General features: G+C 37.7%; 1 protein-coding gene across 7 annotated transcripts in view; it reads right to left on the bottom strand.

The window, feature by feature from the left end:
* MAST2 (microtubule associated serine/threonine kinase 2) overlaps positions 1-20767 on the bottom strand; it is a 256248-nt gene that overhangs the window by 144541 nt on the left and 90940 nt on the right. For all 7 annotated transcript variants that reach the window (XM_050801476.1, XM_050801486.1, XM_050801494.1 and 4 more), the window contains exon 4: positions 2996-3027. In XM_050801476.1, coding sequence (XP_050657433.1) covers positions 2996-3027 — 32 coding nt within the window. The remainder of the gene's footprint in view (positions 1-2995; positions 3028-20767) is intronic.

Here is a 20767-nt window from a genome sequence, read left to right as displayed (position 1 = left end):
AAAATTAATTAACAAAAACGCTCTCTCAAAGGACAAGAACACCAAACTAGAGGCAAATTCTAAATTTCTCTATGCCCATGAAGGATATGGAAACGAGCCTTTGTAACCTGGAATGAGCACACCATAGGATTTACTCTTGGGAGAACCATTCTGAGAAAGAGGCAAACAGGGACACAAATATAATGCCCCCTCCTTCTGACCAAGACTTAAATGACAATTACAGAAACTTTAAAAATTTTCCAGATCAGGCTATGAGGACGAGAAACAGTAGAGCAGATGGTAAGTCACTCATTTTATTAACATCAGTTTTTCCACACAACTAATTTTGTAGTAATTAAACTTATTCAAATACTTGTTTTGTGGTTCTTACCTTTCTGTTTTCTTTACTACAAATGCTAAGCAGTACTTTGCCTCCTACTGCACACTCCCTACAAAGACTTGCCCAGTTCTGTGTACAAGAGGGACCATGGAACTTCAATTGTTTGGGGAGATGACTAAGCACAGGGATCAGGTAGCCGATCCCTTCATTTTACAAGTATGGCAATTCAGGTCCAGAAGTGGGAGTTCCTGTTTTAAAGCCACACGTAATTTGTTAGTGGCAAAGCCTATATTAGTATCCATGTTTCCTTGCTTCATTCCAGAACAAAACTTTTTCTACTCCTCTAATATTAGAGATAAGAAAGGATATTGTTTATATTAAAAAACTGAAGAACTTCTGGCTTACTTAAGTGTAAGCTCTTCAAAAGAGAAGAATTTACCTAGTTGAATCTTAACAGCCTCAGAACTTAGATCACTCTACCCAGCACATAGTAGGCTTTTTTATTTTTTTTATTATTATTTCTTTGACGGAGTACCACTCTGTCGCCCAGGCTGGAGTGCAGCGGTGTGATCTCAGCTCACTGCAACCTGTCTCCTGGATTCAAGCAATTCTCCTGCCTCAGCCTCCTGGGTAGCTGGAACTACAGGGCGCATGCCACGACGCCTGGCTAATTTTTTTTTTATTTTTAGTAGAGACAGGGTTTTACCATATTGGTCACACGGGTCTCGAACTACTGACGTCAGGTGATCCAACTACCTCGGCCTCCCAAAGTGTTGGGACTACAGGCATGAGCATGGCACCTGACCCAGAGTAGATATTAATGTGTATTTACTGAGTGATCAATTGTTTAAATGTGAGTTACTTTATCAAAAAGAGGAGGGAAAATCTATTTCTGACCCTTATTAAGTAAACATTTTTAAGGCAGTTAGAGTAGGCCTAACTTTAGATATCACTAAAATAACCAAAAAATTATTCTGATATAATATAAAAATAGGAATACTCCTCCTTCTCCTTCTTCTCAGCAACTCCATTCATTGAGGACACACATTCCTGCAAGAAGCTACCTGTCTCAGGTCTTAATTTATTTCACTTAATACTAAGAAAAGGCAAATCTCAGACAGTTTGCAGATAGAAGGAACCAAAAAAAAAGAGGAGGGGAGGGCAGAAAGAGTAGAAAAATGACCAAGTACAAATATTTGCTGACTATGATGCTGAAAAGCTACTCCTTTTCAGTTATGCATATCTACTTGGTGTATCATTCCTCTAAGAGTCCTGGGAGAGCCCTTGCCATTTACAGAAGACTCAGGACACTTGTGAAGCTAGACCTAATATTCACTGCTAGAAACCGAATTTAAAATTTAAAATGTGCCTCTTAAATAATAGAATTCATCCAAATTTAACCCATTAAGAATTCTAAAACTAATGTATATTAAAATTAAACTATAAGTAATAAAGCACTATACATATATTAAATGATCCTTCTAACAGGCTTAGTAAGAAGAAAACATAGGTAACATTACTTTCATTTTATAGATAAGGCAACTGAGATTTAAGAAGATAAAGTGATTTGTCTAGGTTTACAAAGCCAGTTAAATGGCATGGTCAAGACTGAACCTTATGAGTTTTCTGACTTAAGTCTCTTCATATCAAACCAAAATAAGCTTTCGTAAACAGCCCAAAAGGCTACACAAAAATCTCAGAGGAAAATTTAATCACGAGAGCATTTTTCACAAAACAAAATCCTAAAATGGACAGTAACAGAAAGAATTACTATGTGTTTCATACATTTAAAAATTGCATATGATGTGTACGTAAAGTATACTTAATACATAAATATAAATATTGTTGTGATCTCCTCCTTAATTAGATCTTTTTTTGTTGTTAAGGAAAAGTTTAAAAGCCATTGTTTTATCACAGCTCTATTTCCTTAGGGTTCCCCAGATGTGACTTTACTAGTAAATCATGGTAAAGATGAGTATATTGTAGGTATACACAGTACAGGTTTTTGGGCCCCAACATAGAGATTTTAATGTATTAAGTTCACACTCCGCACTTTAACAAGCATTCTAGGTGATTCTGATTGGCCAAATTTCTAATACTGCCCCAACCAAATTCCTAGAGGAAAAGCAGTCCAAGAGAATATAAGAAATGAAATCCAGGGACAAAGACTATTTATTAATCTCCCCTAACCCTGAAGCCAGAAAAAAACCAAACAGGTTGGGAACCTATTCCATTCAACGTAGTCTCCAAACTTAGCTGCCCTTGCCTCAGCTTATCAGAAAAGTTGGTCTTCTCCTCATACCATGCTATGGGATAGATGTAAATGCAAAGGGTTTCCATTTTAATATTCCTATCTCCTTAGCTTGAGTCTACTAAAATTCAGTAAATCTCAAAGCACAAGTGTAAGACCGTGGTGAACATTTAAGTTGTAACTTTCCCAAAATGTTATGCAAAAACTGAGACAGGAGGGATTTGGAGGTGGAGAGGAATGGGGAGGAGGGAAAATCTGACCTAGTGGGAGAAGTCAGTTGGCCTGCTGGCTTCCCTAGCTCAGATACAAGTACACAGAAAGAAATATTCCTGAGTGGGATTCTTCCACATGACAGTGGGAAATGTTCCCAAGAGGGGTTCCTAAGTAGGAGATCATAATCATAATGGCAATAATCATCTACTTACAAGCTGCCTCTTCTTGGAAGGCTCAACTCCTTCTGAAAAACAAAACATATGCAAGTTAGAAATAAGAACCCATCTGAGACCTGTTGGTCTACCTAAATGTCCTAGGAAATTCACAGTATTATCTTAATAATGGAAAAGGTCATATATTTCTAAATAATAACTTTTTCTTTGTCTTTTTTTTTTTGAGATGGAGTCTCATTCTGTCTCCCAGGCTGGAGTGCAGTGGCGTGATCTCGACTCACTGCAAGCTCCAACTCCCGGGTTCACGCCATTCTCCTGCCTCAGCCTCCCGAGTAGCTGGGACTACAGGCAACCACCACCACATGTGGCTTTTTTTTTTTTTTTTTTTTTTTTGTATTTTTAGTAGAGACGGAGTTTTACCGTGTTAGGATGGTCTCGATCTCCTGACCTCATGATCCACCCGCCTGGGCCTCCCAAAGTGCTGGCATTACAGGCATGAGCCACCGTGCCCGGCCTCTTAGACTCAGGCAAACTATTACTTCTTTAATCTTCCTTCCTAAAAGGAATGTCCCATAGAATACATGCAACATTTTTCCCACTAGATGGAACCATCTCCCCTAGATTACAGGGATGCTAGGCCAGCCGTTAACTGCTGCTGAATTATAAAGAGCATTAGTGGCAAGCATACAGAAGGAATGAAATGGGATTAGGGCAGTGGGTGATAATTAGAAAATATTTTAGACAAATAAAATAGTATAGGAAATAATATAACAAAGAGATGACTTCACACACCACTGACATAAGAAATAACCTTTACAATAACAGTTGGGGCCCCTGTGACTTGCTTTCCAAGTGTATCAAGTCCCACCTCCTACCAGTCCTAAATTAACAACTATTCTTAATTTGTTTTTTATATTTTCCATGTGTTTTTGGATTCATAAAAAATTAGTATTGTTTTACATGTTTTAAAATTATATATACATGGTATAATATTATATGTATTCCTCTGTTGACATTAGCCAACATTATGAAAACTGGGAGATTCACCCATGTGGATATATTTCACTTTAGTTCACTAATCTTCAGACAGTGGTCCAGTCTATGAATATACCAATATTTATTTATCTATTCTCTAGTAAATGGAAATTTAATTTTGTTTCCATCTTTTTCTTCTCCATTAAAACAATACTCCTGTAAACATTCTTGTAGTTGTTTCCTAGTGCACATGTAGAAAATATTTCTTGGACGTTGAACTACTGAGTCATAAAGTACTGGATATTCCAAATTGTTCTCCAAAACAACTGTTCATGTAAGAAATATATCCCTGATTACACAGTCATGAATACATGTGCTTATATTTTCTTCGAAAAGTTTTATAGATTTGCATTTTTTTTCTTTTTTTTTTTTTTTTTTGAGATGGAGTCTCACACTGTCACCCAGGCTGGCCGATCTCAGTTCACTGCAACCTCCACTTCCTGGGTTCAAGCGATTCTCCTGCCTCAGTCTCCTGAGTAGCTGGGATTACAGGCATGCACCACAACACCCCGCTAATTTTTTTGTATTTTTGTATTTTAGTATTTTGCCATGTTAGCCAGGCTGGCCTCAAACTCCTGACCTCAAGTGATCCTCCCACCTTGGCCTCCCAAAGTGCTGGGATTACAGGTGTGAGCCACCACGCCCAGCCGGTTTACTTTTCACAGTAAGTTTAATATGCCTTATTTTTGTAAAATTCACTTGCTTTATAAAATTATTTTTGCTAAAATTCAGTATTTGATTGCAATTCTTTTGTGTGTTTTTCTAGGTAAATTTACAAACATTCAATTGTACAAATCTTAAATTACTTCATCTTACGTATGCCGATTGATAAGTCTGGTAAGTACATATACTCAGATAACCTAAATCTTTTTTTTTGAGGCAGAGTTTCACTCTTGTTGCCTAGGCTGGAGTGTAATGGCACGATCTTGTGGCACTGCAACCTCCACCTTCCGAGTTCAAGCGGTTCTCCTGCCTCAGCCTCCCAAGTAGCTGGGATTACAGACATGCGCCACCACGCCTGGCTAATTTTGTATTTTTGGTAGAGATGGAGTTTCTCCATGTTGGTCAGGCTGGTCTTGAACTCCCAACCTCACGTGATCCACCCGCCTCAGCCTCCCAAAGTGCTGGGATTACAGGCGTGAGCCACTGCACCCAGCCAACCTAAATCTCTATCAAAACACAGAACATGTCCATCAATCCAGATAGTTCCACCATGTTCTTTCTTTGTAAATCCCCAACAAACCACTATCTTCCTACCCCAAGCAAATATTATTCTCATTGTGTCACCACAGATTACTTTTACTTCCTCAAAACTTCGTATGAATGGAACCATACAAATATAAACCTTTTTACATAGGCTTCTTCAACTCAGCATAGTATTTGTGAGATTCATCTGTGTTGTTGCAAATAACAATAGCAATATGAATATACCCCAGTTAATTTATCCTTTCTCCAATTCCATTTTTCAGCTACTAACATTCCTGTAACAGGTCTTTTGACAAGCTATATTTCATTTGTCTTGGGTAAATCCCTAAAAGTGTAGAATTACTTGGTTAAAGGGTAGATATATGTTTAGTTTTATAAGAAGCTAGCAGACCTTTTTCTAAAGTGATTATACCATGTTACACTCCCATGAACAATGTATGAGAGTTTCAACTGCTTCACATTCTAGCTATTACATGTTATGCTTACATTAATAATATAAGAAAGTTCCAACTGCTCTACATTCATGCCAATATATGGTACCAGTTTTTTATATTTTAGTCATTTTACATTTTAGCCATTTAGGTGTGTAGGGGTATCTCACCGTGACTTTAATCATTTTCCTGATGACTAACAATGTTGAGTATCTTTTCATGTGCTTATTAACCATCAATATATATTCCTTTGTGAAGTATCTTAAAATTTTTTTTACCTTTTTAAAAATTGAGTTATCTTTTTGCTATTGAATTGTAAGAGTTCTTCATAATCTTCTAAATACAAGTCCTGTGTCATGTATGTTTTGTAAATATGTTCTAATCTGTGGCTTGCCTACTAAAGTTATTGGTGGTGCCTTTTTCTTTCTTTTTTTTTTTTTTTTTTTTTTTTTGAGATGGAGTCTCGCTTTGTCACCCAGGCTGGAGCACAGTGGTGCGATCTTGACTCACGGCAACCTCCATCTCCCGGGTTCAAGTGATTTTCCTGCCTCAGTCTCTTGAGTAGCTGGGATTACAGGCACCCATCACCATGCCCAGCTAATTTTTGTATTCTTAGTAGAGACGGATTTTCACCATATTGGTCAAGCTGGTCTAGAACTCCTGATCTCAGGTGATCCACCTGCCTCAGCCTCCCAAAGTGTTGGTATTACAGGCGTGAGCCACCACGCCAGGCCAGTGGTGCCTTTTGATGAGTGAAAATTAATTTTGAGGTAATACGTGAGATGAAACTAAGGTTCTTTTTTTTCATACGGATATCCATTTATTTCAATACCATTTATTGAAAACATTGTCCTTTCCCTAAGAAATTTTTTTGAAACCTTTCTGGGCTCTCTATTGCATCCTACTGATCTATTTTTCTGCCCTATGCAAGCACCCCACTGTCATGATTCTGTAGTTTTATATTTAGTCCTGAAGTTGGATTATACAGTCCTTTAACTTTATTTTCCAAGATTGCTTTAGATATTCTAGATTCTTCATTTCAATTTGAATTTCCGAATCCAATTGTTAATTTTTACCAAAAAAAGCCTGCTGGGATTATACATCAATTTGGAAGAAGTGATATCTGAAAATATCAAGTCTTACAATACATGAACATAGTATTTCTCTGTTGACCGAGTACTTTACTCTAAGCAATGTTTTACCGTTAACAAAAACTCCTTTTATGAAGCTCATCCCTAAGTAGATTTTTTAAAGCTATTATAAATAAAATCTTTTATTTCATTTTCTAATTGCTTGCATGTATATAGAAATGTAATTAATTTTTATACTGACCATGTATCCTATACTTTGGTAAAACCATTATTAATCATAACTGTTTTGTATATTCCTTAGAATTTTTCTATATAAACAATCATATCTTCTATCAATAGGGAGAGTTTTACTTCTTTCCATTTTCTAGAATTTTCTATAAGATGTTAAATAGAAGTGGTAGACATCCTTGTCTGGCTTCTCATCTAATCTTAGGAGAAAAGCATTTAACATTTTGAATATTTAATATTATGTTAGTTATAGGTTTTTCATGGATAACTTTTTAACAAGTTCTCTTCTATTCCTAATTTGTTCATAGTCTTTCTCACAAATGGGAATGGATTATGTCAAATACTTTTTCTGCATCTACTGAAATGCTTACATAGTTTTTCTCTGCTGTTAATGTGGCAAATTACAGTGATTGATTTTCTAAGATTAAACTAATTTTGCAATTCTGAGTTAAATTCAACTTTTTTTTTTTTTTTTTTTTTTTTTGAGATGGAGCCTTGCTCCATCACCCAGACTGGAGTGCAGTAGCATGATCTCCACTCACTGCAACCTCTGCCTCCCAGGTTCAAGTGATTCTCCTGCCTCAGCCTCCCAAGTAGTTGGGTTTACAGGTGTGTGCCACTATGCCTGGCTAATTTTTGTATTTTCAGTAGAGATGGGGTTTTACCATGTTAGTCAGGCTGGACTCAAACTCCTGACCTCAGGTGATCCACCCGCCTTGGCCTCTCAAAGTGCTGGGATTACAGGTGCGAGTCACCGTGCCCAGCTTAAATTCAACTTTATCAAATACATTGCTAGATTCTATTTGCTAATATCTCATTAATGATTTTTACACCTATTTTCATAAAGGATAATAATCTCTAATTTTCTTATAATGTCTTTGTCAGATTTTTGCATCACAATTATGCCGGTCTCCTAAAACTGACAGGGAACTGTTCCTTACTCCTCTATTTTCTGAAAGAATTTATGTAAGACTGGTGTCATTTCTTCCTTAAATATTAACAGTTTTCACTAATAACAGTATCTAGGCCTAGAAATTTTTATTTAGGATATTTGCCTGTATGTTAGTAAGACTGGCCTATATACTTTCTCTTCTCAAAATGTTCTTGTCCAATTTTGACATCATATTTATACTATCCTCATTGCTAAGGTTTCAATGTTTGTGTCTCATCCAAAATTCACATTGGACTTTAAAATCCAATGTGATAGTATTAAGAGGTGGGGTCTGTAGGAGGTGATTAGGTCATGAGGCCTCCTCTCTTGTACATTTTACATTTAGACATATTAAGACAAGGTAGTTTTATGTACAACTATAGAGGTCAGCAAAAAGATCTGGGATAGAGACACAAATTTGAGATTCATCTGTAAAATATATAGAGAAAGGAGAGTGTACAAGCAGAACTTTAAGGACAGTCCACATTTAAGGGTCTAAGGTGATGAAGGATGAGCCTACAAAGGTGTTTAAATGGTGTGTTTGCAGGAATAAGAGGAAAAACAAGAGAAATGATTAAGGCCTTCGTAAAGCTTTAAGCCAGGCATGGTGATGTGCACCTGTAGTCCCAGCTACTCAGGAGACTGAGGCAGGAGAATCGCTTAAGCCCAGGAGTCTGAGGCCAGCTTAGCCAACAGAGCAAGACCCCATCTCAAAAAAATCAAAATTAAAAGAGAAAAAAGAGGCTTCATACAGCTTTCAGCCCTTTTCGCCTTTCCATCCTCCGCCATGTGAAGAAACAGCAAGAAGGCACTCGCCACACAAATGCCAGCACCTTGATCTTGGACTTCTCAGACTCCAGGACTGTAAGAAAATAAATGTCTGTTCTTTATAAATTACCCAATCTGTGGTATTTTTTTACAGCAGCATGAACAGACAAAGACACTCATAAAATGTGCTAAGGTAATATATCCTCTTTTTCTACTTTCTGAAACAATCTATATAAAACTGGAAATATTTGTTCTTTGAATCTACATGACAGTTCTGACTTCTTGAATAGCTTAAATGGGTAACATGGTAGAGTATAGTTTTGGCTTAATAATAAAATTTTATAAAATGCATATATGCCCCTCTCTGCATTTGTTTAGAGGCATGGAAATGCATCTGTGGAAATTCATCCCTTCCGACTTCCTTACACCTATACAAAAGCCTGCATTTGATGCCCAGGACTCCAGATCAGTACATTCTGTGACAACTAAGCCATGGTGGAACAAGAGTGCCTTCCAACCACATAAAGGTAGTCCAAGGAGCAACGATTTCCCAAGCCTCCTTTTCCCAGGAAATATTCACAGCAGGTTGGGGAGAAAAGCTACACAATCAGGAAACTTGGCTGAGGCAAGAGTACTCCCATTTAGATAGATAACCATAAATTATTTTACTCATAACCTTCTAGCAACTAGGCTGGTAATACCTGGTAATACATTACAATATCAGGTGAAGCCCATTCCATTCAGCCTTCTCTGATCTACTCATTATCTCTTGACTCTTCATGTTCTTAATGATCTTCCTAATTAGCATTCTGAACCCATTCAAGTCTATTCCAGCTTGAGGAAAGGATATAAATTCCCTTAATAACTACACATCCCTCTTCAAACATTGCCTTATCAATTTTATTTCCCTTCACAACCACACTTCTTGAATGAGTTATCTACATCCAACATCTCTAATTTCTCACTTCCTACTCATTCTTCAACACTCTACAAATATCCCCAGACCTTACCACCCCGTTTAAACCATTCTTGCCACACTGCCAATGTTATGTATAATGCCATTGTTAATGAAGCATCACTGCATTTTTAGTCCACCTATCTTTTTTGGCTCCACTGCTCAGCAGCACCTGATAGTACCATTCACTGTTCTGTCCTGGAAGACTTTTCTTGCCATGAAGCCACATTCTCTTGTTCTTCCTCTTATCCCTGCAAACACACCATTTAAACACCTTTGTAGGCTCATCCTCCATCACCTTAGACTCTTAAATGTGGACTGTCCTTAAAGTTCTGCTTGTACACTCTCCTTTCTCTATATATTTTACAGATGAATCTCAAATTTGTATCTCTATCCCAGATCTTTTTGCTGACCTCTATAGTTGTACATACAACTACCTTGTCTTAATATGTCTAAAACTCAGCTTATCTTTCTACTCAGTCTCGCTCCTACTGTTTTCTATTTTGATGATGGTACCACCAAACCCAGGGTCATTCTTGATTTTTCACTTTCTCTCACTCTCTACATTCATTATTCATCAAGCTCTGCCAATTCTACTTCCAAAATACCTATCTTTAATCTGTCAATTCACTTCTACTTCCCCGGGCACAAGCCACCATCATCCTATAACATCCTCCTAATTGGTCTCCCTTTCATTCAGTTTTGTCCCCCTTGATTAATGTTATATTAATGTAAATATCATATATAGTACCTGTTTTCTGAGTGATAACCCATGTGGGTTTAATGAAATAAATACTGAAGTCAAAAATAACTTTTTTTTTTTTTTTTAGATGAAGTCTCGTTCTGTCACCCAGGCTGGAATGCAGTGGCACCATCTCGGCTCACAGCAACCTCCGCCTCCCGGGTTCAAGCGATTCTCCTGCCTCAGCCTCCCGAGTAGCTGGGATTACAGGCATATGCCACCATGCCCAGCTAATTTTTGTTTTTTTAGTAGAGATGGGGTTTCACCATGTTGGTCAGTCTGGTCTCAACTCCTGACCCCAGGTGATCCACCTGCCTCAGTCTCCCAAAGTGCTGGGATTACAGACGTGAGCCACCGCACCCGGCCAAAAATAACTTTTTAAAATGGGTCCTAAACTATCACAAGAACAGAAAACCAAACACCGCATGTTCTCACTCATAGGTGGGAACTGAACAATGAGATCACTTGGACTCGGGAAGGGGGACATCACACACCGCGGCCTATCATGGGGAGGGGGGAGGGGGGAGGGATTGCATTGGGAGTTATACCTGATGTAAATGACGAGTTGTTGGGTGCTGACGAGTTGATGGGTGCAGCACAGCAACATGGCACAAGTATACACATGTAACAAACCTGCATGTTATGCACATGTACCCTAGAACTTAAAGTATAATAAAAAAAAAAAATGGGTCCTTTCTCTCTTATAATTCTGCAACGGATAAAGTCTAAAATCCTTTCTGTAGTCTACAGGGCACTACTTGGCTGTGACTGCCTCCCTCCTCAGTATCATCTGCACAATTCTCCAGTCTTATTGGAGTTTTGGACTCAGGCTTGCCATGCTTTCTTTCACCTTCAGGTCTTCACACTTACTGTTCTCTTGGTCTGGATTACTTTTCTTTATCTCTTTTTATACCTTCCTGGAGTTCAGTTTAAATTTCGTTTCCTCTGGAAAGTTTTTCTACACAGTTTCCCCTCCAGCCTCCTTCCATATATTACCCAAATATTCCTTTAATTCCTCAATCATACCTACTTGACTCATTATTATAATTATTTGCTAAATTATCTGTTTTCTTTGACTGTTAGCTCCAGGTGAGTAGGAATTAGTCTTGCTCACGAGGACATTCCTGGCACCCAGCAGAACACCTGGCCTAGAAGGCACCAAATGAATATTGGATGAATAAATCTATGAATCCATCAAGTAAGTAAATGGTTCATACTATTATTGCTATCATCATTATAAGGCACACAATAGGGTCCTGTCTACCAGTTTGGAGTTGCATTGATGAAAACTATCAATTGCAATAATTTCAGCAAGAAGTTTTACTAGGGGAAGAATATGTTCTATTATCACATATTATTTACTGACAGTCTCCTGGCTGGTAGTTACTCCTTGGAGAGTCGGAATGCTTTAAGAAGAGAAAAATATTAACTAGGAAGAAAATCTATGTTAATACCATTTACTATCTAGTCTTAAAGGAACATTATCTCCTGACCTCGTGATCCACCCACCTCGGCCTCCCAAAGCACTGGGATTACAGGTGTGAGCCACCATGCCTGGCCAAGAACACAAAATTTAAAGTTTGGAAAACTAGGTTTCTGTCATGGCTCAAAAACATGTAACTGTGTGACCTGGGATTCCATCTACCTCAAAGGCTTAGATACAGCTGTTGTAAAGGTCAAATAAAGTAATGTACATGAAAATACTTTAGGCCAGTCACAGTGGCTCACACCTGTAATTCCAGCACTTTGGGATGCCAAGGCGGGAAGATTGCTTGAGTTCAGGAGTTCAAGACCAGACTGGGCAACATGGTGAAACCCCATCTCTACAAAAACTACAAAAAATAGCTGGGCATATTGGCATGTGCCAGCAGTCCCAGCTACTCAGGAGGCTGAGGTGGCAAGATCACTGGAGCTTGGGAGGCAGTGCTGGAGTACACTGTGATCAGCAGTGAGCCAAGATCACACCACTGCACTCCAGCCTGGGCAACAGAGAGAAATTCTGTCTCAAGAAGAAAAAACAAAAACAAACAAACAAAAACCTTTATTCTATAAATAATGTGTTATTCTCATTTGAGTTTGATAAACAGCTTGATTATATTAACAGGATATTTCTACATGGTATAAAGAACCTAGGACTCAGAAAAATATGTGAACACAATTCTGCTACTTGCTTCCTTATAAAATCTTGGTCAGTCATTAAACCTTTCTAAACCTCATTATTCTTACCTGTTCACCTGAGATAAAAATACCTACTCTGCCTTTCTCACAAAAGTTATTCCTAGGCTTGAATTTTAAAAATAAACTTAAAAGTTTAAAGTAAGACACTTTGGATTAATAATAAGAAATTGGCCAGGTGTGGTGGCTCACACCTGTAATCCCAGCACTTTGGGAGGTCGAGGCGGGAGGATCCCTTGAGCTCAGGAGATCAAGACCAGCCTTGCAACACAGTGAGACCTCGTCTCCAATAAGTTCAAAAAAAATTAGCCAGGATTGGTGGCACACGCCTGTAGTCCCAACTATATAGGGGGCTGAGGTGGGAAGATCGCCTGAGACCAGAGGTGAAGGTTGCAGTGAGCCAAGATCACGCCACTGGACTCCAGCCTGGGTGACAGAGTAAGACCCTGTCTCAAAAAAAAAAAAATAGGAAGAATGGAAATTTTTCTAATCTAACCCACCAGAAGCGAAGCTCTAAAGCTAAGTGATAAGATGCTATTCTCTAAAAACTAACCCACCCCCAATACTCCATCCCTATCATTCCTCCTCAAATATTCAAAGTATATTGCTTTAACAGTCTCCAAAATTTTATTACCATTTGGATCCCTCAAATTGATACATGTTGATACTTTCTGCCAACGATATTTCCCAAAGAGCTTTAAGTAATATTTGACTACACTGAATAAAATAAAATATATTAAACTATATTCTGAAGTTACAATGAAAGTTGTACATACCAAATCCCAGAGAAATAACCAGTCACTCTCTTTCACTTGTCCACAAAGCAAACTTCTAAAGGTATTACATAAAACACGAAATGGTGCCATTCATGGCCGGACATGGTGGCTCACGCCTGCAATTCCAGCACTTTGGGAGGCCGAGGCTGGTGGATCACCTGAGGTTGGGAGTTTGAGACCAGCCTGATCTACATGGAGAAACACCGTCTCTTCTAAAAACACAAAAATTAGCTGGGCGTGGTGGTGCATGCCTGTAATACCAGCTACTCAGGAGGCTGAGGTAGGAGAATCGCTTGAACCCAGGAGGCGGAGGATGCAGTGAGCTGAGATTGTGCCATTGCACTCCAGCCTGGGAAACAAGAGCAAAACTCCGTCTCACACACACACACACACACACACACACACAGACACAAAACACGAAAGGGTGCTATTCACACAGATGAGGAATCACTGCCTATATGCACTACTCATTATTCACAATGACTAAAGCCATAAAATATTTCCAAAGAAAAGACAAAGGCCAAGTGTCCAAAGGCAGTAACCACTACCCCCACAAGTAAATATGCAAGCCAGGAGTCACAAGGCTGGTCCTTGTCCTTTATGTCAACAGTCACCAGCATGGAGATGACTATGGGTCAAAGCTGTCTCTGCCTGAGGCAACTCCCTCCCTGGGACTCTGAGCCTCACTCGCTTTCTATTGAATTCTCACACTATACATAATACATATTGATTCCCACTGCAGTAGCAGCACTCTTCCCAGAGAAGGAAATTAACAGACTCTAAGAAACATAACTCAATAATCCACTCCACTGGAAGTGGATAGAGAACTGGGTTTTGGAGACAATAACTTTTCAACTAACATTTAAAATCAACGAGGCAAGGTGCTGTGCTCACGCCTGTAATCCCAACACTTTGGGAGGCCATGGCAGGAGGATCACTTGAGCCCAGAGTCTGAGACCAGCCTAGATAACACAGTGAGAACTCGTCTCAAGAAAAACAAACAAACAAAAAAGTCAAGGAGAAAAAAAGGTATTCTCTGCCACTAAAAGATCATATGTCTCTTTATATAACTCATAATTAAACCCACATAGTGTAACTAACATAAATAACACTGGGGTGAGGGTAGGAGTGGTGAACATTCTAGGGCCTACTCAGAATCCACTGCTGATGACAATACCATTGTTAAAAGACAAAATTACAACAGATTTATTTTAAAGATCAAACTGACTTTCAGTTTAAAGATCAAACCGACTTTTGTTTGCAATTCTGTAACATCTCATTCTTTAAAATAGAACGCATGTTCTGCTGAGCTAAGCAGAGGGGGCTGGCTTTCTAAGCAGAAAAGGGGTTAAGAAAGCACCAACAGGGAATAAAAAGCAGATTATTCATTGCAAAGTTACTCTCCTTATAGAGTTAAAACAGAACTTTCTTATCATTCTGGCTCAGGTAAACTGGGTCACCTCTGGTTACAGTGAATTTCATGGTTTTGTTGTTGTTGTTTTTTAAACGAGCCTGTTTCAGTTCAGTTTGATTACATGGCCAAATAAGTTTGGGGGAAGTAATAAGAGATAAGGAGTGCTTGTAGTGTTCAGGAGGGGGTTAAAGTTTGAATTTGTTCTAAAACACCAGTAGAAATAGAAAAAGAAAATAAGAAAACAAAAACTCTACCAATATTTTTAAAAGGTAAAAAAAGAAAGGAGACAGTAAGGCATAGAGATATAGGACATGGAATACAAAAACTAATATGGCAGAAACAAGTCCAAATATATCATTAATCATAATAAATGTAAATAGACAAAATTTTCATTACAAACAGGACTTTTTTTATTTTTTATTTTTTTAAAGAAAACCTACTGTATGCCATTCGCAAGAGATATACCAAAAGCAAACTGATATGAAAAGGTTGAAATAAAGGGATAGTTGGTTTCTGGAAAAACAACAACAAAAAATGTTCCACCGAATTTTTGTTGTTGCTATTTTAATTTTTTTTTGAGACAGGGTCTTGCTGTCACCCAGGCTGGAGTACAGGAGCACAATCATGGCTCACAGCAGCGTTGACCTCCTAGGCTCAAGCGATCCTCCCACTTCAGCTTCCCAAATACAAATAGCTGGAACTACAGGTGTGCACCGCCACGCCTGGCTAATTAAAAAAAAAAATTTTTTGGTCTCCAGCTCCTGGGCTCAAGTGATTCACCCACCTGGCACTCTCAAAGTGCTGGGATTATAGGTGTGAGCCACTGTACTTGGCATTCCACTGATATTTGATCATGAAAAAAAGAGTCTTAATACCCAATATTAGAAAAATAAAAAGAAATAGAAGAACAAATCAGCAAAGGTTTAAAAGAAAAAAAATTATATATATATAAACAAATTGATCTCAAAAAATCACAAAATAAACAAAACAAACTCTTAAAAATATGTTCCTTACCAAAACTACCTCAAGATGAAAAGTAGGAAACTTACATTATATACATGAGCATTTTTTAAAAACTGAATCATACATTATTCCTGAGTTTACCCACAAAATGTGAAAGTGGTTATATCATAAAAAATTCACAAATGTTATATACCTCAAATAAATTGAGAAAAAAACAAAACAATATCAGATGATATAGAAAGGCACATCAAACAGGTATAAAAAGAAACAAAAGCTGGGTGCGGTGGCTCATGCCTATAATCCCAGCACTTTGGGAGAACAAGGTGGGCAGATCACCTCAGGTCAGGAATTCAAGACCAGCCTGGTCAACACGGCAAAAGCCTGTCTCTACTAAAAAATACAAAATTTAGCCAGGCGTTGTGGCAGGAACCTGTGATCCCAACTACTCAGGAGGCTGAGGCTGGAGAATCACTTGAACTCAGCAGGCAGAGGCTGCAGTGAGCCAAGGTTGCACCATTGCACTCCAGCCTGAGTGACAAGAGCAAAACTTTGTCTCAAAAACAAACAAACAAACAAACAACAGAATCACAGGAACAGAGATCTTAAAGACTAGAAAAAGGAAAGGGAGAGAGCTAAAAAAAGGTAGAGGTCTTTACACTGAGACATAAATGTTGCAAACTCAAATGCTTTAATGGGCCAGTAAGGTAATATACTGTACTTTATCAAATCTGAAAAACTATCAATTGCAAAAGATACTATTATTTTTTGTAACAGTAAGAAACATTTTTCAAAATGCAAAACAAAAATAAGCCCTGCCAATTAAAGTATAACACACCATTAAGAGTAACACCGCTATTTCAAAGCTGTTATAAAGTAAAAAGATGTGAGCCTTAGAATAGATGAAATTTAGTAAATATATAAAGCAGCAGAGGATAAAACAAAAGGGAACTGATAGAGACTATGTTGGTTAATTTTTCTTTAAATCTCCAAAGGTGGTTAAATAAAATATATCTATAGGAAGTAGACAGGCCACCAGACCACCAATTTGTAATCTAGATTGACACAGAGAACACCAGAATTTAATTCAGAGGTGATCAAGGGATGTAATTGTAAATTACTGTAAGATTTCTGAATCAAACAATTCCCTCTACAGAATACATGGAGCCTACAGGAATGAATTGTTAACAAAGACTCCAGATAGCCAAGGAACTCTAAAGATCTGAGACTGGACTGATTATCCTTGTCTGCAAAGATGCTGGAGTTACCCATAATGACTATAATATTTGAAAATTAGGTACTCAGGTCTTAACTGCATGAGGATAATCAGAAGGTTGATAGGTAGAAAAGGAGGATAAAAACACTCAGGAATGGGGGAATGTCAGAAAAAAATGGCTATAAAAAAACAAACAAACGTACAAGACTGGTGTAGCTGCAACATAGAATAGGAATATCTGAGGCAGGGCACAGAAGAGGGACAAGAGTGAGATAAATTACTTAACCTTCAAAGCCATCTAATTTACTGACTTGATGAAAATATCTTAGTGATACTAAAAACTGAAGAGTACAAACTGAAATTTTTGCTTTATCAAACTCACAGAAAAGAACAAGGAAATGTAGAACAACAGAAGCAAATAATTAGGTTACATTTTTATCCATGTCATCAGCCTTTTTAAAATAAAATTTCAAGAAGAAATTGAATGTTTGAAATCTACCTGGTTCTTGAAGATTTTGTTTTTAAGGACTAAAAATTAACTGAATCACATTTTGTAAGATGACCATAATTTATGGCAGTCATAATTTGCAAAATAAAAAAGTCCCAAGAAGGCTTTCTCAATAATAATGCTTCCTTTATGCATTATGTTGTCATATATCCTCCAAAATAATTAAGTACCCGTAAACAATAACACTCTAAGTACTCTCATTTTTGAACAGCAAAGGCAAAAAGCAAGTGGGGACTGGGGGGTGCATAAAAACATTATACAATTTAGTTTTGCCTGAAGGCAATAATTTTATCAGCACAACAAATATTTTCAATTCAGAACCTGGGAAATTGCACTGTCTATACAATGAAGACTGATTACTATATCTGCCTTATGGGCAAATAATGTGGAAATGATGGTACTAAGAGAGTTGATAATAAAAATTTGCTTATGTTGGCTAGTCCCTGACCTTTCAAAGTTAAAAATCATCCCCCACAAAGTTGATTGGGAAAGAGGGCAAATATAAAAGCACCTCCTTCAATTCACAAGGAACTTCAATCTCAAATGTCTCTCCATGTGTAGATGCTTCAAAAGTAGATGCAAGATAAAAGCCAATTTTTACCTTACAAGAAAGACCCAACTTGAACAGCTTTTCAAGCAAAACAGTGTCAATTCCTACACCGACAGAGGCTCCTCTAGTGTAAAGAAAAGATGCTCACACATAATCTCCAAGATGTCCTTTTACCATTAAGATGTAGGGATGTTGTAGTGTGTGACTGTGCAGCCTGAAACCACTACAGTTCTTTTTCTAACACATAGGAAGCAAGCTTGAGAATGAGGCCAAAACACAGAGAAAGACAAAAGAGCAATGAAGCTGAGCAAAGACACCAGATTACCCAACTCTGAAACTCATCCAACCTCTGGACTTCATTGTTGTGAGTCAAGATGTTTACTTAATATTTAAACCACTCAGAGTCAAACTTTCTGTTACTTGTAGTTTAGAGTACCCTAACCTATACACCTAGCCTGGCCATACACTTACTTGTCCGTCCTTGAGGAAGCTACTGAGCTTCACGTATCTGTAAAAATGGCCAATAAGAAAGTCCTCCACATCGTCCACTGCTATCACCCCTCCAATCTGTTATTATTTCTTGCCTTTTTTGACCACAACAGTCTCATAATTGGTCTTTTTGCTGTAGCCCTTGCCTCCACTGTCTCCTCTCAATATACCAGTGGAGTACAGAAATGAAATGAAATTTGGCCATGGTTATATGACTAGAACAGGGCAGAACTGTAATTTGAACAAAATAGACAAGGTCTTTGCTCTCATGGAACTTCTAAATGCACTATTTACTATTCTGCTACCTCCCAAGAAACTGTGCAGAGAAACTTGGAGGTATCAAAGTAGGCTATGCCTTAGCTGATCTTCTGGAAATGTTTTAGGAAATCTATTCCACCAGAAAGCAATTAGCGAAGCCAAACATTTATTTGGATTATCACCTTCAAATCTGAGGTTACCCAGTAGATTACCTGTACCACCAGGCACACTTTACCTTTGTGTGTTTATTTATATAAATCTATTAATAAAACTTACCTTTAAGTCTTTATATTATAATGTAACTATTTAAAACAAATAATCTAAACTGCTGCTTTTCAAGCATTAGCTCTGTTTTGGAATGTTCCAAAGCAATCTTCTGGAGAATGAACCTTAAAGTTTATTTTTTAAAAATAGGCAAAATAGGCTGGGTGCGGTGGCTCACATCTGCAATCCCAGCAATTTGGGAGGCCAAGGTGGGTGGATCACCTGAGATCAGGAGTTTGAGACCAGGCTGGCAAACATGGTGAAATACCGTCTCTACTAAAAACACAAAAAATTAGCCAGGTGTGGTGGTACATGCCTGTAATCCCCCAGCTACTCAACTCAGGAGGCAGAGGCAGGAGAATCACTTGAACCCTGGAGGCGGAGGTTGCAGTGAGCCAAGATCACACCACTGCACGCTCCAGCCTGGGCAACACAGTGAGACTCCATCTGAAAAAAAAAAAAAAAATAGACAAATAGGGGAAAAATTTTTTTTAAGTATAAGGTTGTAGGAAAAGATCCTCCAGTGTTATGTAATCTGGCAGTTTAGAACTCCGGCTAGATAGAAACAAAGACTCAAGACCAAGGGCATCAGCAAACAAGGTAGCAAACACTAGAGACTGACTCAGGCACCAGGGAGAAAATGAATGATTTAACACAAAACAGGAAATATTCCCCATTCAACAAATAGGATTCCCTTTCTGAATTCTAGCAACTAAAGAGAAATAAAGATATAAATAAGCAGTGAAACTGAATGGGCTTACAAAGTCAGCCATTTTTAATTAGCAGCTGCTTGAACATATATCACTACTTATGAGAGGTCATCTGAGTACAGTACTATATAAATACTTCTCAAAATAACCCCAAGAAATCAAGTGACAAATCTCATCGAATCAATTGTGCTAACAGGAAAAATTAGTATATGGTGCTGGAGTTTATGTTATTGACTTTTAAAGCCCAGGTCACACTGGACAACTGCTAAAGGTTCAGTGGGTGCTCCCTACAGGCTCTGAATGTTTACAGTACCATCAATAAGAAGTACATATAATAACTAGAAACAATACAAATTTGTTTAAATTTATATTTTAAGTTTACTAATCCTATACATTTTCTTTCTGAGAACTTTAAAGAAACTAAAATAATGTTAATTCATGATAATTTTAAAATCCTTAGGTACTTTGTACAAAAAAAGTGCTTTATAAATAATGTCAAATAAACAAAATGAAAACAGAAATAGCTACATTTCACAACTAGACCAATACAGGTTGATTGATTAGCTCCGTGATTTACACTAGAATCTTCATTATGTCAATTCTCAAAAACATTCAGTGATAGACTAGAAGCGGGCTTGCTCTTTGCTAATAAGACGAAGATGAGATAATCTGAGATAATCTACAAAGCATGAAAAAAATAATCATCAAATTTGTCATATATTCTTTTACTGCTAAGGATATTCATTAAAATTCAGTTGAAGGTTGCCTATCAGTCTATTTTCACTCAATGTTATATGTTACATACCTCTTCATCTAACAAACTACCTCAGGTTTAAGAAGGAAAAGATGGTAGGTAGGTAGACAGGTAGACAGACGGATGGATGGACAGACAAGACAGACAGACAACAGATAAGTGGATGGAATGTATATATACAAAGTGATAATTTAGAAAAGTTCTTAAAACTATGTACAGAATCAAGCATATACTACACGTACATGTGACTTAATGCGGGGGGCAGCCCAGGCATGGTGGTCAGGAACAGAATATGTTCACTGTAAACAATCTGTCAGCAGTAATGTCTAATGTCCTAAATTAGGCTTGTA

This window comes from Macaca thibetana, chromosome 1, assembly GCF_024542745.1.
Source record: "Macaca thibetana thibetana isolate TM-01 chromosome 1, ASM2454274v1, whole genome shotgun sequence".
Classification (NCBI taxonomy): domain Eukaryota; kingdom Metazoa; phylum Chordata; class Mammalia; order Primates; family Cercopithecidae; genus Macaca; species Macaca thibetana.
Note: the sequence above shows the minus strand (reverse complement) of the source record. Positions and strands in the feature narration are given on the sequence as shown.